General features: G+C 38.8%; 2 protein-coding genes across 2 annotated transcripts; one reads left to right on the forward strand and one right to left on the reverse strand.

Annotated features, from left to right (window-relative positions):
- Positions 1 to 264: 264 nt before the first annotated feature.
- nudt7 (nudix (nucleoside diphosphate linked moiety X)-type motif 7) lies at positions 265 to 3,699 on the reverse strand. Its single transcript, XM_084397310.1, has 3 exons — positions 3,364 to 3,699; positions 1,845 to 2,003; positions 265 to 1,760 (listed from the first exon to the last, which is right to left on the reverse strand). Exons 1-3 carry the CDS (start codon positions 3,520 to 3,522, stop codon positions 1,410 to 1,412), a joined length of 669 nt encoding a protein of 222 aa, XP_084253436.1. The 5' UTR covers positions 3,523 to 3,699; the 3' UTR covers positions 265 to 1,409.
- A 9,489-nt stretch (positions 3,700 to 13,188) lies between these two features.
- Positions 13,189 to 15,355, forward strand: tmed6 (transmembrane p24 trafficking protein 6). The gene is made up of 4 exons (XM_084397926.1): positions 13,189 to 13,451; positions 13,531 to 13,657; positions 13,956 to 14,131; positions 14,343 to 15,355. The coding sequence occupies exons 1-4, from the start codon at positions 13,239 to 13,241 to the stop codon at positions 14,571 to 14,573; spliced, it is 747 nt and encodes a 248-aa protein (XP_084254052.1). The 5' UTR covers positions 13,189 to 13,238; the 3' UTR covers positions 14,574 to 15,355.
- The last annotated feature ends 1,856 nt before the right edge of the window (positions 15,356 to 17,211 follow it).

A 17,211-nucleotide genomic window follows, 5' to 3' on the forward strand; every position in this document is an offset into this window, starting at 1 on the left:
GATACAGGGATTTAAAAAATATTTGGTCACTTCTAAAAGTATAAAAGCCACTGTGTTGGATAACAAACGCTCATATTCAGAGCAGTGCTGGCCTGAACCCTGGCCCACGGGTCTCCAGCACTGAGTCCAGCGTGTGGAAGTGTTCCAGAGACATTCAGTGCCGTGAGTTTGGACACATCTGTTCATCTGACTCTTCTATAGGACACACATGTTAATGATAGCATTCACTGCACTATGAAACAGATACAAGCAAAAATAAGTAGGTACTAGCAGTAGATTTTAATAGTGGTATCTTCAGCACACTTCTGTGACTCGATGAATGCAGTGCCACACACACACACACACACACACACACACTGGAATGACACACTCTGATCAACAACCAAACTAAAGGAATGACTCGTCAGGTCCGCAGAAACGAAGTGCCTGCCAGACATTACAAGCACATGTTACATTCACTTCTATAAGATTACATACAAACATGAAGATGTCTATTTATTTTGTAATATTTGTTAATAAAATAAAGTGTTTGCCTTATGATTCTGTGCATTCTCTTTTATTCAAGTATAGATTTAAAGTATTCAAGTATAATTTGTTTTTTACTAGTGAAACTGAATAGTAAATAAAACATTGTGATATGATTCAATTTTTAATAAAGTAATTTTAGTTTTTTATTTTAAATTCTAAAATGCCCGTGCTCAATGAATGCACAAGTGATGACCTCTAGTGGACAAGATGGAGAAATGCCTAATGTTAAGATTTCATCAGCTTGGGTTTGTGAGGAACTGCAGGAGCTTCGGGAGTTGATGAATGAAATAGAAAAAATGTAAAATTAAAATAAATAATTGTATAATAAAATCAAATATACAGGCTTGTTTTAAAAAAAAAAAGTGTTTACCTGTCATGTGACGATTTACTGACATTTTGTGAGGTTATTTTAGTAGCCTATAGTATTTTTTTATTATTTTTAATTATATTTTATTTTTATATTTTGAGTTTTCATTTACATTTTTAGTAATTTAATGTGTTTTTACAGTTTTAGCACTTTAACCTAAACTTAATTTATTTAAGGTAGTTGACAAGGCAACATCTTTAATTTTCATTCAAAGTTTTGAATGTAATACTGATATTTTAAATTTTAGCTTTAGCTTTAGTCACCAGTAGAAACACTGATTAAAATATTAAAATGTCAGGGTGTGTGGACTGTATTAAATCTATTATATTATTGCATATACACTACTGGTCAAAAGTGTGGAATAGTTTGACTTTTTTTATGATATTGAAAGAAGTTTCTTCTGTAAATTATAAAAATTATTTAACAATCCCAACTTGCTCCTCAGTAACTTTACAGCTCAATTACAGTCATTTTCCCGATAATAATCAGAAACACTGAATCTGATGTGTGTCTTTCATAACTTGCTCAATCTGCGATTAAGAACGTCTCTGAACGCAGACGCTGGATCGTCCAGGTCGAAGCCGAGCTCAAACTCGGGCTTCTTCCCGAGGGCGAGAGCCGCGACGGTTACGGCCAGAGCCGCGGTGAGACCCCAGATCTGATGGATGTGTCCGGTGCGCGGGTCCGTGTACATGAAGCTGTGGGTCGGGCCGAAGACGCTGGGCACGGGATAGCAGGAGTGATCCGCCTCTTTAGTGAAGAACTCCAGGGGAAGAGTGAAGACCTCGCTGACCTCGTCTGCGTTGGGACGGGGTGTGAAGGAGCTCTCGATGAAAGCCACGACCGGAGTGATCAGAAGACCGGCCTGTGCAAAGGGATTGAGCCATTACAGTCCGCCACAAGTTATAATATTAATGATCATGTTAAACGTACAGAAATGAGAGCGAACCTTGTTTAGGATGGGGAAGAGTTTGCAGACGACCTGCACTGTGTGTAAAGGAAGGCCGATCTCCTCCTCAGCCTCTCTCAGAGCCGTGTGTGTTTCATCCGTGTCGCCGGACTCAGACTTTCCTCCGGGGAAACACACTTCTCCTGCGTGATGCTTGAGCTGAGGGAGCCGAGAGGACGCTTCGTCAAGAGCACTACCTCGTGTGCCAGAGAAGTGCACTTAAGGGGATACTTCACCCAAAACTGAAAACTCTGTCATCATTTACTAACCCTCGAGTTGTTCCGAGCCGGCAAGGCTGCTAAGGGGAAAAATTAGGACGGTTCTAAGGGGCCCATGCACTTTTGGGACCCACAGAGATCGATTTTATTAATGGACTGGGTGCGATAGGGGGCCCAACATCATATTCTTTCATAGGGCCCAAAATTGCTAGCGGCACCCCTGCAAACCGGTATGAGTTTCTTTCTTCTGCTGAACACAAAAGAAGAATGTTTGTTTCCAAACAGTTGATGGACCCATTGGCTTCCGTTGTATGGAAAAAATACTGTGGAAGTCAATGGGTCCATCAACTGTTTGGAAACAAACATTCTTCAAAATATCTTCTTTTGTATTCAGCAAATTTCATTATTAAATTCATACAGGTTTGGAACAACATGAGTAACTGATGACAGATTTTTTTTTTTTTTTTTTTTTTTTTTTTTTTTTTGGGTGAACTATCCCTTTTAAGAGGACCTCTTATGGAAATAATACACTATAAAAGAATATACTTAAAGGAATAGTTCACTTAAAAATGAGCGTGAGTAAACGATGACAGAATTTTCATTTTTAAGTGAACTATTAAGTGCGAACTGAATGTAATTAAACACTATCTGTTATGTTAATATTATAGTTTAAATTTACATTAAATGTAATTAACTGAACTTTAGAGTGCGACTGAAATACACGCAACTTCAAAATGACTTCTACTGTCTTTGAAATATGGTTAAAATGAACCGCTGAATGTACTGACAAGCAATTACGATAAACTATATAATTTAAGTTTCAATGTCATTTCTATTGAAACTTGCATGTCAAGTATTCAAATATATATAATTACACATTTTGAATGAAGCTTAAATTGTGTACATTTAAAATATATTAACATTAAAAGTATTATCAAGTAACAAATTAAAATCAATTACTTATTCATGTACTTTAGTTTGTTAGTCAAGACACTGAAATATTTATTTAAAACATATAATTAAAACAATGATTTAAAATGTAGGCTACTTAACTCGTAGGCTACATTTAATGTGACAATATTACAAAGTGCAGTTTTAAAAGTTATATTATCTATAAGTACAGTTTTTTTTTTTAATATACTTTTAAGATTTGAAGTAGGCTACACTACAAGCACACATCAATAGCCTACAAATAAGCGCACTTATTTTCATAAGAGTACAAGACATTCATTAATACGGTGTGAATATGTCATTGTGAGCACACAGTGCCGGTGTCTCTGAGATCATGAAGATCTTCTTACGTTGACGGATCGCACGGTCAGGAGCGCGTGCAGCTCTCCGTGTCTCAGCATCAGCGGGATCAGCACCGAAGCTTTAGGAAGAGCTGCCGGTAACCGGGAAAACGCGTCGCCACGGGCGTGTTTCTTCAGTGACGCGATCGCTTTCTCCTTGAGGTCCATCGCGGATTATGAGCACCGTCAGGACACTTTCACTTTACACTTCCGCTTATCTCAGCGTTTCCCATAATGCTCCTCTGGGCTCAGCTCTGGGTCAGTGTGTGAAAACGTTGCTGGATAACAGACAGAAATAGAACAGACAGTTAGATAGACTGTGCAAGAGTTAGACGAGTTAAACATTTACGTTGCCGTTGACACTAGTAAGGGCGGGGCTAAGCGGCTCTAAAGTCTTTTTTTATTTTATTTATTATTATTTTTTTATTGCAGACAGAACAAGTAACAAACATACTATAGCATATATTACAAAACAAAGAGTGACATTAATTGGTAGCAGGGGATCCAAAAATAATATCAAACACGTTTAAACACATTAATGACTTTTTGTTTTTTAACAATTTCAGTGAAGACATGAAACAATCAAATTCTAATTTAAACATCTTAAAAATTGGGGATGAATTTAAATATTTTAGTTTATGAATATAAAATTTTGCCAACAGTATAAATTAACAATGTATTCAAGACCTTTGTTAACTTTGTTTTCATAATACACAATAATATCCTTTAATGTAAAATAGTATTTAATCTTTGCTAAATTAAAGATAAATTCTGCCAATTCCTTCCAGAAATTTTGGATAATTTTGCATTTGAAAAACAAATGCGTCAACACCTCTTTCCCACTGTTACAAAAAGAGCATAAATATCAGAATTTGCAATTAATGATTTAACAGGGTAAATGGTATGCAAAATTTTAAAATGTATTTCTTTGGTTTTATTATTAATGCAATATTTAAAGGGGATTAACCAAGCATTCTTCCAATTAACCCTTTCATGCATGAATTATGATAACCTCAGTCAGTTTTTTTCCTATGTGTTTTTATTGCTCTTAAAAAATGAAAAACAAGAATTGATTTTTATTTTATTTTTTTACAAATTTTTCAAAGAGATCTTCAGATGTCCACTTGAGTGGACAGCATGCGGTTGGTTTAAACTGAAGATATACTGTATTAAATATAAGACAATAATCAAACAGATAAAGTATGTGAATTTAACAAACTAATCAATGCAATTATATCAAATAATGTGAAAACTATAAAATATATACAAAAAATATAAATGCAAAATATTGCAATGGCTTCATACAACTTCATACAAGTTGCACTTCGCGTATCTTTGATATCAGAACATGAGGACGTGATTCCATCAGAATTTTCTACAGTCTGTCAAGGTACAACTGTGGAAACCACTCAGATGCTCCCTCCAGTGCACCAGAGTATGGAGATTTACCCTTATTAGCTGATAATTCTGATTATGTTCAAGATGGACATGCACATTTCTATCATAGCCCTCCTCTGAGAAAACCTAGCGATACGTTTTTTCAATCTCATCTGAAATTATCAGTGTTGTAATGCATTACAAGTAACATGCATAACCCATTCAGATTACTTTTTTGATGTTACAAGTAAAGTAATGTTACAAGTAACATGCATTACCTAATCAGATTACTTTTTGATCTAACAAGTAATTAACTACAAGTAATGTGCATTACCTAATCAGATTATTTTTTGATGTAACGAGTAAAGAAACGCATTACAAGTACCATGCATTACGTAATCAGATTACTTTTTGATGTTATGAGTAAAAAAACGCATTACAATAACGCACATTACATAATCAGATTACTTTTTGATGTTATGAGAAAGGAAACGCATTACAAGTAACATGCATTATGTAATCAGATTACTTTTTGATGTTATGAGTAAAGAAACGCATTAAAAGTAACATGCATTACGTAATCAGATTACTTTTTGATGTTATTAGTAAAAAAACGCATTACAATAACATGCATTATAAAATCAGATTACTTTTTGATCTAACAAGTAATGCATTACAAGTGTCATACATTATGTAATCACATGACCTTTTTCGATGTCAATGAAAATTACAATCTAATAATACAAATACATTTATTTACAGTAGAAAAAGTCAATGCATATTAAGTTTTTAAGTTTTAAATTTCAAAAACAATATTCACATTATAATTATGAATTGTAGCTGAAATATAGCCACTGCATGCATGACGTCCACTACAGTGGACATGTGATTAATCAGAGTTTTCTCTCAATCTAAAATCAAAACTTGGAAAATTTTACTGTGATATGACTCATTAGATATTGCTTTATGCTGCAATATTTTTTTTTACCTACAAGAGTCTCCTAGGATAGAAGGAATGGGTGGATATTCTGGAGCAACTTGGCATTTCTGACTGACCCTTGGCCATCTTGGTTTGGAGGGGGAATAAATCGAAACACAAAGGCTTGCCACTTGGTTGCAATTTATAGGATGATGCACCAGGGTCCAATGAAGAGATTGATGTGCAACTTTGCCATAAAAACCCGTGCAAATTCAAGAAAATGCTTTTTTAATACCTGTCCACTGTAGTGACCACTATGCGTGAAAGGGTTAATATTATCAATAATAGACAGGGCCGTAATAAGACAGTGTGGTGCCCCTGGGCACTATACCTCACCCCGTGATGTTCTCACAAAAAAACTTTCGATCCCTGGAACATTTTGAATTGTAGCTAAACGTCTAGCGTCCTTGTCTTTCTTTAACTTTCTTTTTGCAAAACCACTCAATTGACGTCTGTCCATTTTGGATTTAGATTCATTTTCTGTAGCTGTTAAAAAAATGACACATTTGCGCATACTTGTGGACCAACTCAACTCTGACAGATTGGGGAGGGAGGAGTGATAGTGGTCATGTAATCTTTATTTATTTATAATTTATTAATTATATTTATTATATTTATGTATTATACTGATTAATTATTGTTAAATTAGTGTTCATAAACAAGTTATGTATGGTCTTTCAAGAATTTCAAGTTAATAATATAACAATTTACCAAAAATATTTTTAAGGCTTGTGAAAGAAAGTGTGTGAGTAGCAAATTTTCCAGGCTAAAATAACTTGCTGGTGGAATTTGGACAATTTAAGAGTGAGTTTAGGTAATATTAAAGTCACAAGTTAACAGAAATACTAGACCACCTATTTGATTAAAGATACTATGTGGGATACGGTTCCAGAGAGAGTTACCATTGATCAAACATCTTTTAAGCCAATTGACTTTAAAAGCTCTATTAACGTCTTCAAGTGCCTCCAGTCCCCCTTCCGCTTTCTTATTAGTAAGAACCCTTTTCTTAAGTCTTTGAGATTTGTTTTTCCAAACAAAAGAGTAAAACAAATTATTGATATCTTTACAATATAAGAGTCTTTAACATACAAAGATAAGGAGGGAAAGACAAATCGAGATAAGCCTTCTGCTTTAGATAACAGGACACGACCATAAACTGAAAGATCGCGTTGTAACCATCAGTTTAATAACGCTTTGGTCTTTTTTAATCTAGAGGAGAAGTTTAAACTTTGTCTTTCTAGGACATCCTTTCTTAACTATAATTCCTAGGTATTTAACAGAAGGTTTCACTGGAATGAAGCGGCTCTAAAGCCGTCTGTGACAGTGTAGAGGATTATTAATGTTACAGACCCTAGTCCTAGTGTTTATCCATGATGTTTTTCATGAAACATAAACGGTCAAAAAAATAAAGTACAACTTTAACTGTCTAGAACTGAGAATTACATTACAATTACAACATTGTCAGCTGCAAGTCAAACATTCAATCTAAATAAAATTGACTGAGATGTATAAACTTAAAGTCGGCATGAAACAGAGGTCGCACTACTCTTTTATTCCCTATTGTGTCGTATATCCCAGTGAAACGCTTCTGAAACAACAACAAAATAAGGCGGAGCTTGATTTTGTCCGTGGGGAATTGATTGGATTTATTTTTTTACAGCCATCCCAACTTTACCTCTACCCCTTCCAAGCTAAATTTTGAATTCCCAAGGATAGCATATGTTCTGCATCTACACGTAGGTATTTTAGAAAGAGGCCCCAGATCCTGTGGAATTGAAAGGGTTCATCTCTTAGTGCAGTGGAAAAGGCTTCATTAGGAATAAAGCCCTTAAAGGGACTGTGTGTAGGAATTTCTCCCATCTAGTGCTGAAATTGTATTTTGCATTCAAATGAATAATGCTCTCCAGCGCCTCGCTTTTTCAAATGCGCGTTGCATCTACGGTAGCCGTTATGTACCAAAAAGCTATGACAGGAAGTCTTATAATAGCACTTCGAGTTTTTCTTCGGGTGAACAGGTTTGTTATTTAAAACAAACTGAAACTTGAAACAACGAAAAAAAGAATGTTACAGTATGAATTACTGACTGTGAAAAACATTAACTATGGTAATTAGTAGTAATGTCTTCTTTACTCGTTATATTTTTTGAAGTACGTGCATTGTTAGATATCATCATCATCATCAGAGCCTTCTCTAACGTTACTTTACCCAGTAGCTGCTATTCATCAAAGAGCCTGTTTAACTTTTAACTATAAATGTTCTACTGTATATATAATAAAGTACACAACCAAGCAATGAAAAAATAAGCTTGTAATTAAGACCGTAACATTGACCTACCTGTCGAGAAGAAAGCAGGCAACTTCAGCGTCTCTTTTGAAAGCTTTCTCCTGCATTAGCTATCCCGACATAAACCCTTGTTTTTGTAATCTCCGGTCACGTTTCCTTTTACGGTCTATTTTGGACTTTTTCGACGACGAGGACTCATCCTGTGACTCATATGTATGTATGAATGAACGGTGTATAAATAACCGTGCAGTGCAGCCTTTTAAACTTGCCGGGGCCGTGACAAGCGCCTCTCTCTGCTCTGCTCCTCCGCTTCTGCTGACTTCAGTCACGTGACGCTGGCTCTGAACGAAACGCGTTGTGGAAACGCGTTGGCCTAGTACTTTTTGTCCCTCTCTGCTATTATAGTTTTTCAAGATGGCGGATCTACATGGAAGCCTCCGTCCCATGTATATAAAGATAATAAATTCTTCGTTTACGAGGATTAGTCTGATCATTGGCATAGGTATTTGTACACCATTGAGGGCATATTTATGAATAAAAATATTGATTTTAGATAATAAAATACCTAAAAAGCTACACATAGTCCCTTTAACAATATTTATCCACTGAGCCACTGATGGGGTTATGTTGGTTATCCATTCCAACAAAATACTTTTGTGGGCACAATGTAATAATATTTGCAAGAGATGATCACCCTTAAAACTATTAAAACTACTGTTTACAGGGAGTTCCTCTGTAATTCCCAGTAAACAGATCTTAGGCCCTAATTGTAAAGAACAGGAAAAGATTTTACCCACTAGAAAAAACCCCGCCCAGAATTGCTGAACCTTAGAACATCCCCAGCGGTGCATAAGGGTGAAGCGGTGAAGCAGTGCATAAGGGTGAAGCGGTGAAGCAGTGCATAAGGGTGAAGCGGTGAAGCAGTGCATAAGGGTGAAGCGGTGAAGCAGTGCATAAGGGTGAAGCGGTGAAGCAGTGCATAAGGGTGAAGCGGTGAAGCAGTGCATAAGGGTGAAGCGGTGAAGCAGTGCATAAGGGTGAAGCGGTGAAGCAGTGCATAAGGGTGAAGCGGTGAAGCAGTGCATAAGGGTGAAGCAGTGAAGCAGTGCATAAGGGTGAAGCGGTGAAGCAGTGCATAAGGGTGAAGCGGTGAAGCAGTGCATAAGGGTGAAGCGGTGAAGCAGTGCATAAGGGTGAAGCGGTGAAGCAGTGCATAAGGGTGAAGCGGTGAAGCAGTGCATAAGGGTGAAGCGGTGAAGCAGTGCATAAGGGTGAAGCGGTGAAGCAGTGCATAAGGGTGAAGCGGTGAAGCAGTGCATAAGGGTGAAGCGGTGAAGCAGTGCATAAGGGTGAAGCGGTGAAGCAGTGCATAAGGGTGAAGCGGTGAAGCAGTGCATAAGGGTGAAGCGGTGAAGCAGTGCATAAGGGTGAAGCGGTGAAGCAGTGCATAAGGGTGAAGCAGTGAAGCAGTGCATAAGGGTGAAGCGGTGAAGCAGTGCATAAGGGTGAAGCGGTGAAGCAGTGCATAAGGGTGAAGCGGTGAAGCAGTGCATAAGGGTGAAGCAGTGAAGCAGTGCATAAGGGTGAAGCGGTGAAGCAGTGCATAAGGGTGAAGCGGTGAAGCAGTGCATAAGGGTGAAGCGGTGAAGCAGTGCATAAGGGTGAAGCGGTGAAGCAGTGCATAAGGGTGAAGCGGTGAAGCAGTGCATAAGGGTGAAGCGGTGAAGCAGTGCATAAGGGTGAAGCGGTGAAGCAGTGCATAAGGGTGAAGCGGTGAAGCAGTGCATAAGGGTGAAGCGGTGAAGCAGTGCATAAGGGTGAAGCGGTGAAGCAGTGCATAAGGGTGAAGCGGTGAAGCAGTGCATAAGGGTGAAGCGGTGAAGCAGTGCATAAGGGTGAAGCAGTGAAGCAGTGCATAAGGGTGAAGCAGTGAAGCAGTGCATAAGGGTGAAGCGGTGAAGCAGTGCATAAGGGTGAAGCGGTGAAGCAGTGCATAAGGGTGAAGCAGTGAAGCAGTGCATAAGGGTGAAGCGGTGAAGCAGTGCATAAGGGTGAAGCGGTGAAGCAGTGCATAAGGGTGAAGCGGTGAAGCAGTGCATAAGGGTGAAGCGGTGAAGCAGTGCATAAGGGTGAAGCGGTGAAGCAGTGCATAAGGGTGAAGCGGTGAAGCAGTGCATAAGGGTGAAGCAGTGAAGCAGTGCATAAGGGTGAAGCGGTGAAGCAGTGCATAAGGGTGAAGCGGTGAAGCAGTGCATAAGGGTGAAGCGGTGAAGCAGTGCATAAGGGTGAAGCGGTGAAGCAGTGCATAAGGGTGAAGCAGTGAAGCAGTGCATAAGGGTGAAGCGGTGAAGCAGTGCATAAGGGTGAAGCGGTGAAGCAGTGCATAAGGGTGAAGCGGTGAAGCAGTGCATAAGGGTGAAGCAGTGAAGCAGTGCATAAGGGTGAAGCGGTGAAGCAGTGCATAAGGGTGAAGCGGTGAAGCAGTGCATAAGGGTGAAGCAGTGAAGCAGTGCATAAGGGTGAAGCAGTGAAGCAGTGCATAAGGGTGAAGCGGTGAAGCAGTGCATAAGGGTGAAGCGGTGAAGCAGTGCATAAGGGTGAAGCGGTGAAGCAGTGCATAAGGGTGAAGCGGTGAAGCAGTGCATAAGGGTGAAGCGGTGAAGCAGTGCATAAGGGTGAAGCGGTGAAGCAGTGCATAAGGGTGAAGCAGTGAAGCAGTGCATAAGGGTGAAGCGGTGAAGCAGTGCATAAGGGTGAAGCGGTGAAGCAGTGCATAAGGGTGAAGCGGTGAAGCAGTGCATAAGGGTGAAGCGGTGAAGCAGTGCATAAGGGTGAAGCGGTGAAGCAGTGCATAAGGGTTCCCTCTGCGATCTTGCATTTATTGCATAGGCGGGATAAATTGGGGTTCATTTTGTGGCTGTGAACCGGAGTAATATGTAATCTGTCCTGTATTTTAAACTGCATTTCCTAGGATGTATTGTCTGCTAAATAAGGTGTAACACATACCATTTCCCAAATCCGCTTTGTGTATTTCTACCCCAAGATCAGTTTTCCGTAGTCTCCTAACTTTATCTGAATTATCCTTGTTCGAACTTGTGAGAATATTATAAAAACGGCGAAGTACTGATCGAGAAGATGACAGTTTGTTAAAGCTACACTGTGTAACTTTTTAAGTTGATTCTTAGCAAAAACATTTTGTTCTATCAAAAGTATATGTGCTCATTCATGATATTTCATGTTTCGCTGTCTTTGGTTTAATTTATTTTTTAATTGTTCCAAATAAAGATTTCATTCATTCATTCATTCATTCATTCATATTACCACACGAGGGAAATCATTGTTGTGTCCATGAAGATGTGAAAAAATAGGCATAAATCTAGCTTACACATTTACCCAAATTATTATACGACTGTTTAACCGAAGCTAATTTGGGTGGGTTTCTCCATCCCCAATGTCACTTCTCTGTGTTTTACGGCCCTGACGAGAGCATCGGTCTCCTCGGCTGTGAACCACTCCTGGCAAATCCGCCGTTATAATAGCAATCCGTCATGGAACAAGCGCGCCTGCTCTTAAAGGGAATGTGAGATGACGCTCTGATTGGTTTATTTCACGTTACGCCCAAACCACACCTATGAGTAATGAAGCTACTACAGACCAACACATTTTAGATTTGCTTCGGGCGCAAGAGTCATTTATCCCGCCGGTATAATAGCAACAGCGCCCGAGATCCGCCCACATAGTTACTTGTGTTTCGTGCTTGATACTTGCGTTTCAGATCGTTAAAATAGGGCCCTTTATATCTGTTTCAAGTGTTTTGGATTCTGTCATTCATGTTGCGTCAGAATCATTATGTACACCTTATATACAGGTGCTGGTCATAAAATTAGAATATCGTCAAAAAGTTGATTTATTTCAGTAATTCCGTTAAAAAAGTGAAACTTGTATATTATATAAACTCATTACATGCAAAGTGAGATATCTCAAGCCTTTATTTGTTATAAGTTTGATGATTATGGCTTACAGCTTATGAAAACCACAAAATCAAAATCTCAGAAAATTAGAATATTACATGAAATCACACAGTAATTACACAGTGATACCATGGTCATTGAACCAGGTTTTGGTTATTTTGGCAGTGTGGGCCGGTGCAAATCCTGCTGGAAAATGAAGGAAGCATGAAGTGCTCTGGAAATGTCCTGGTAGACGGCTGCGTTGACTCTGGATTTAATAAAGCACAGTGGACCAAAGTCCTCTTTTCTGATGAGAGCAAATGTTGCATCTCATTTGGAAACCAAGGTCCCAGAGTCTGGAGGAAGAATGGAGAGGCACACAATCCAAGATGCTTGAAGTCCAGTGTGAAGTTTCCACAGTCTGTGTTGGTTTGGGGAGCCATGTCATCGGCTGGTGTTGGGCCACTGTGCTGTCCACTCAACGCAGCCGTCTACCAGGACATTTCCAGAGCACTTCATGCTTCCTTCAGCAGACAAGCTTTATGGAGATGCTGACTTCATTTTCCAGCAGGATTTGCACCGGCCCACACTGCCAAAAGAACCAAAACCTGGTTCAATGACCATGGTATCACAGTGTAATTACTGTGTGATTTCATGTAATATTCAAATTTTCTGAGATTTAGATTTTGTGGTTTTCACAAGCTGTAAGCCATAATCATCAAAATTATAACAAATAAAGGCTTGAGATATCTCACTTTGCATGTAATGAGTCTATATAATATACAAGTTTCACTGTTTTAACGGAATTACTGAAATAAATCAACTTTTTGATGATATTCTAATTTTATGACCAGCACCTGTAATATGGTAATCTTTACTGATATGTTTTAACATTGAAATAACAATTCATAACTGTATATTAATTATAAAGCAGCAATATTGTCAAATAGATTGAGTAATAACAATAATCATTTTATTGTATTGAAGTAATACTTATTGTATGTAAATGGTTGAGATTTTACATAGTTACAGTACAGTTAAATCATTTTTAAATTAAAGTACAGTAGGTATTGGGAATCAAAATTGTTTTGTAAAAACATTTGTTTCTAGTCTCTTGAAGGCCTTTCAGAGATGTTTTCCAGAGCACCTGTGGCCTAGCTGGGATTTTCCCACCTGTGAAGGGCTGAGCCACACGTCAGACTCAAAGTTAATCATCATCAGAAACTTCAGTGCACTGAAGCTGAATAGATCTCCGGTTTCATTTAGCTTATTGCCAGTCATATTTCAAATCTGAAATGTTACAGAATGGCATTTATTTTCTTTGGCTTCTGTTATTGTTTGGGTTGAGTAACAGTGGAGAGTTGAAAGACCCTCATCCAGAGCTTTCAGATCAGGAGCTTTTCTGGGGAGCGGATCAGTATGACTTTGCCATCATGCTGCGCGCCGGAGACCTCCAGTGCTTCTGGCACTTTGCTCACTATGGAGAGCGCTTCTACTTACACTTCATGGTAAGACATTGTTTTGCATTTAAATATTAGTGTGCACTTGAATCCTTCGAATGTTACAGCTCAGTGTGTGTGTGTTCAGGTCCAGCTGGTGACTGGTGTGGCCATTGACAGACATCTGTCTGTTATTGTAAATGCGCCGAGCGGCTTAATAGTCGGCAAAGCTGATGATGCAAGTGGTCAGATTAGCTTCAGTGTTGAGGAGACTGGTGAGTCTCATCTTCATATGTGTTTTAGTTCATCTGCTGCCTGTGTTATGAACAGAGAAATAATTTATTTTTCCAAAGTGGATTTCATATGGACCATGCAGGGAATTCCAGACACAAAATAATTAATAATTTAAAATTCATGTTGTTCCAAATGTGTATGTTGTTTTTTCCCCCCCATAAAATATTATACTAAATTAATTAACATTTGTACCATAATAAAAGTCACGCTTTTGAACATTAAAAATATAAAAGTTGAATAAATCAATCAATAAATCAATAATTATGTGTATCCGTGCAGGTTTTTATCAGATGTGCTTCAGCAATTTCCACAATCGCTTTGGGAGCATGCAGGTTTTCCTGAACTTTGGTGTGTATTACGAGGGACAAGGGAACATTGAGAAACAAAAGGAAGAAGAGAAGAAAAAGAAAGAAGAGGATATGAAACAAATAAACAGTACATTGTCCTTCATTGGGGTACAAACACATCCTTACTGTAATGTGATTTGCTTATATATATATATATATACACAGTGTTTTTCAATTTCTTGTTTTTCATTTCTATTTTAAAAACAATGTGAAATATGAAATAGATTTTGTTATTTTTTGACAGAAAAAAAATAGATTTCTTGTATTTCACATATATATTTTCCAAACCCAACTGAATAAAGCTTTGCACTGCATACAGGAGAGCAGCGTCAGACTGCAGAAGTTTGTCTTCCACATGTGGCGTCACTACAACTACGAGCGAATGAGACGAGGAGCTGATTTCTACCTGCTTCAGTCCAACTCCACTTATGTGAACAGCTGGTCTGCTGTCCAGAGTCTCGTCATCATCACTGCTGGATTCCTGCAGCTCCGCTTTCTCAAGAGGCTCTTCAACAGCAAACCAGCAGAGGGCGACAAACCCCGCTGTTAACAAACACTAAACCTGCCACTGTTCATCTCCAAACCAGCAGAGGGCGACAAACCCCGCTGTTAACAAACACTAAACCTGCCACTGTTCATCTCCAAACCAGCAGAGGGCGACAAACCCCGCTGTTAACAAACACTAAACCTGCCACTGTTCATCTCCAAACCAGCAGAGGGCGACAAACCCCACAGTTAAAAAACTCTAAACCTGCTACTGTTCATCTCCAAACCAGCAGAGGGCGACAAACCCCACAGTTAAAAAACTCTAAACCTGAAACTCTCCATTTATAACCTGCTTTTGAGGAATTATTTCAGTAATACAAGGGTGTTTCTTAAACATCAGAATTTTTTAATGAACAATTGGTTTATTTCCCCCTTTTTTGTTACAACAAGGTCCGATTTGCTTCTTTTTATATTATTTTTATGCAGATTGAATTATTTTACCCTTGTCCAAGAAAGAGACTTTAGAATATTAAAGTATATAATATTTCCATCACACCGAACAATTATAAGAAGACAACAGTGTCAGTGAAGATGCTCGAGATGAAATATGGGACATCTGATGAGTGAAGAAAATAAAGAAAAGTCAAAGTAAATATCAGAATATGAATGCACCATTTACAACTAAGCCGTGTGTAAAAGTATGAATATATATATTTTGTGTGTTTAGGATGCATTAAATATATACAGGAATTAGCCTTTGGCAAGACTAAGGAGTTGGCATTTTATTACAAAAAAATTATAAAAATGTAATTTTCATGACAGAATGCTATTAAACACAACAAAACATTTGAGATGTGATGGAAATGACACTGTGGTGATGACACTGATTTTGCTTCATCAGCAAAATGACATTATTGTTAATGTTGTATGAAAAGGAGATGAATGTCAGTAATGCTGTAGTCTTCTACAGAAACATTAGACTTTATTTGATGGTTTGTAACCCCAGTATATCTCCAGAAACTAGAGAAGTAGTGTATTCCAGTAACATGAAGCTCCTGTGAGGACGCTGAACATCTGCTGATGGAGCTGCTCTATTCTGAGAGGAACACAATCACCCTGATGATGCAGATATGAGTTTCACTGTCCGACACTTTATCCTCTGAAGTGAGTCAGAAGAGTTGGACTAATGGAGAGATGAGGTTTGTTCATATTCATCAAATTAGGGTGAGTGTAGTCTGAAACAATGACAAATTATGCAAATTAGACATAAATATGAACAATCCTTCAGTTAAATTGTTACAGATATTAAACAATTCCCATCCTAAACATAAATTAATAATAAACAATCATGTGAAATTCAATGGCACTTCCACACATATTATTGCATCTTTTGAGGGAATATTATGGTGCATACAGCAAAGTATGACACGCACACAGACATAGCTTGACTTGACTGCTCTAATGGCACTTTTTCCACTGCATGGTACAGTTCAGCTCGGCGCGGCACGGTTCGGCTCGCTTCGCTTTTCTACTGCGTGGTACGACTCGGCTCGGGACGGTTCACTTTAACTCGGTTTGCTTTTCCACTGCAGTTAGTACTGCTTCGAAGTGGGTGGGATTATAGACTGATCGTTATAGTTGCGCCGCTTCTACTGCCATGACATCAGTGTCAACGTGATTTTTATTTTATTTGTCCCTACACCGTTTGTAGGTCCGGTGGTAGCCGTGTGGTTAGCCGTTTTCATTCCGTGTCGCCCCATCCAGCTCTCGAGGAATGTCTGCACTTCGTCCACTGACCACGATTCAGCCATTTGTTTTTTTTTTAATGTTTTTTTTCTTTTTTTGAAGTTTTTTTTTCTTCAAGCAAGTCAAGCAAGTAGTTTAAAAAACAGGTGCTACAGCGGTGGCTGTTGTCTACTGGCTATTTAAATCTAGTGGGTTTGGTGTCTTGTGTCGCAAATAGAATGACACTGGAAGTGACGATTCTGTCTGACCAATCAGTGATCTGCAGTGTTTTCACGTCACATTTTAGTATCGGTACGGTACGCTTGATACCTCAACAGAGGTGGTACCATTTAAAGTGAGCCGTACCGTACCATGCAGTGGAAAAGCGCCACAAAGTGAGCCGAACCCAGCCGTACCATACCGTACCATGCAGTGGAAAAGCGTCCTAAGTATAATTGGAGAAACACTGAGGGGGGCGCCGCTCCCTTACAGGATATCACTGGCCTGCTGGTTTTCATTTTCTGTCGGAACAACAGGTGATGACGGTCCCTTAGCAGATGGGTAATTTGCTATCTTAGTAGGATCAGAAGTGAATACTACTGAAGCTGGTGTACTGTCACTAATTTAGTCAGTAACGTCAGTGACTTTGGGAAAATCTTTGAATGTATTGGCTCCACTAAGCAACTGATCAGTGTGTCCTCCAGGAAAGATTTCCAGCAGTTTTTTACTTTATACGACACTGGATACGTCTGGGCCTCCACAGCAGCCAGAACCATAGTTCTGCCATAGTTCTGGGCCAGCACTGGTGAGCCTGTCGAAAAGGTTCTGTCTTTGGCTTGCAGGTTCTGTCGCTGTACCTGATTATTTTGTTGTCGTAAAACAGTTCCTTGCTTCTAGCTTCTAGCACAACAAGAAGTTGTTGCATGAAGTTGTTGCATGAAGGCGTTGATGAACTGTGCTCTGCCCAAGCGAAGCTT

This window comes from Rutilus rutilus (genome assembly GCF_951802725.1).
Source record: "Rutilus rutilus genome assembly, chromosome: 23".
In the NCBI taxonomy this organism is placed as follows: Eukaryota; Metazoa; Chordata; class Actinopteri; order Cypriniformes; family Leuciscidae; genus Rutilus; species Rutilus rutilus.

What these genes read in the sequence shown, in the direction of transcription:
- nudt7 (XM_084397310.1), bottom strand. Translation starts at nt 3,522, where the DNA reads ATGGACCTCAAGGAGAAAGCGATCGCGTCACTGAAGAAACACGCCCGT. An exon ending in TGACCGTGCGATCCGTCAAC is followed by an intron (nt 2,004 to 3,363) that starts GTAAGAAGATCT and finishes CGGCTCCCTCAG; the next exon opens with CTCAAGCATCACGCAGGAGA. An exon ending in TCTTCCCCATCCTAAACAAG is followed by an intron (nt 1,761 to 1,844) that starts GTTCGCTCTCAT and finishes CCCTTTGCACAG; the next exon opens with GCCGGTCTTCTGATCACTCC.
- tmed6 (XM_084397926.1), top strand. Translation starts at nt 13,239, where the DNA reads ATGTTACAGAATGGCATTTATTTTCTTTGGCTTCTGTTATTGTTTGGG. An exon ending in GCTTCTACTTACACTTCATG is followed by an intron (nt 13,452 to 13,530) that starts GTAAGACATTGT and finishes GTGTGTGTTCAG; the next exon opens with GTCCAGCTGGTGACTGGTGT. An exon ending in CTTCAGTGTTGAGGAGACTG is followed by an intron (nt 13,658 to 13,955) that starts GTGAGTCTCATC and finishes GTATCCGTGCAG; the next exon opens with GTTTTTATCAGATGTGCTTC.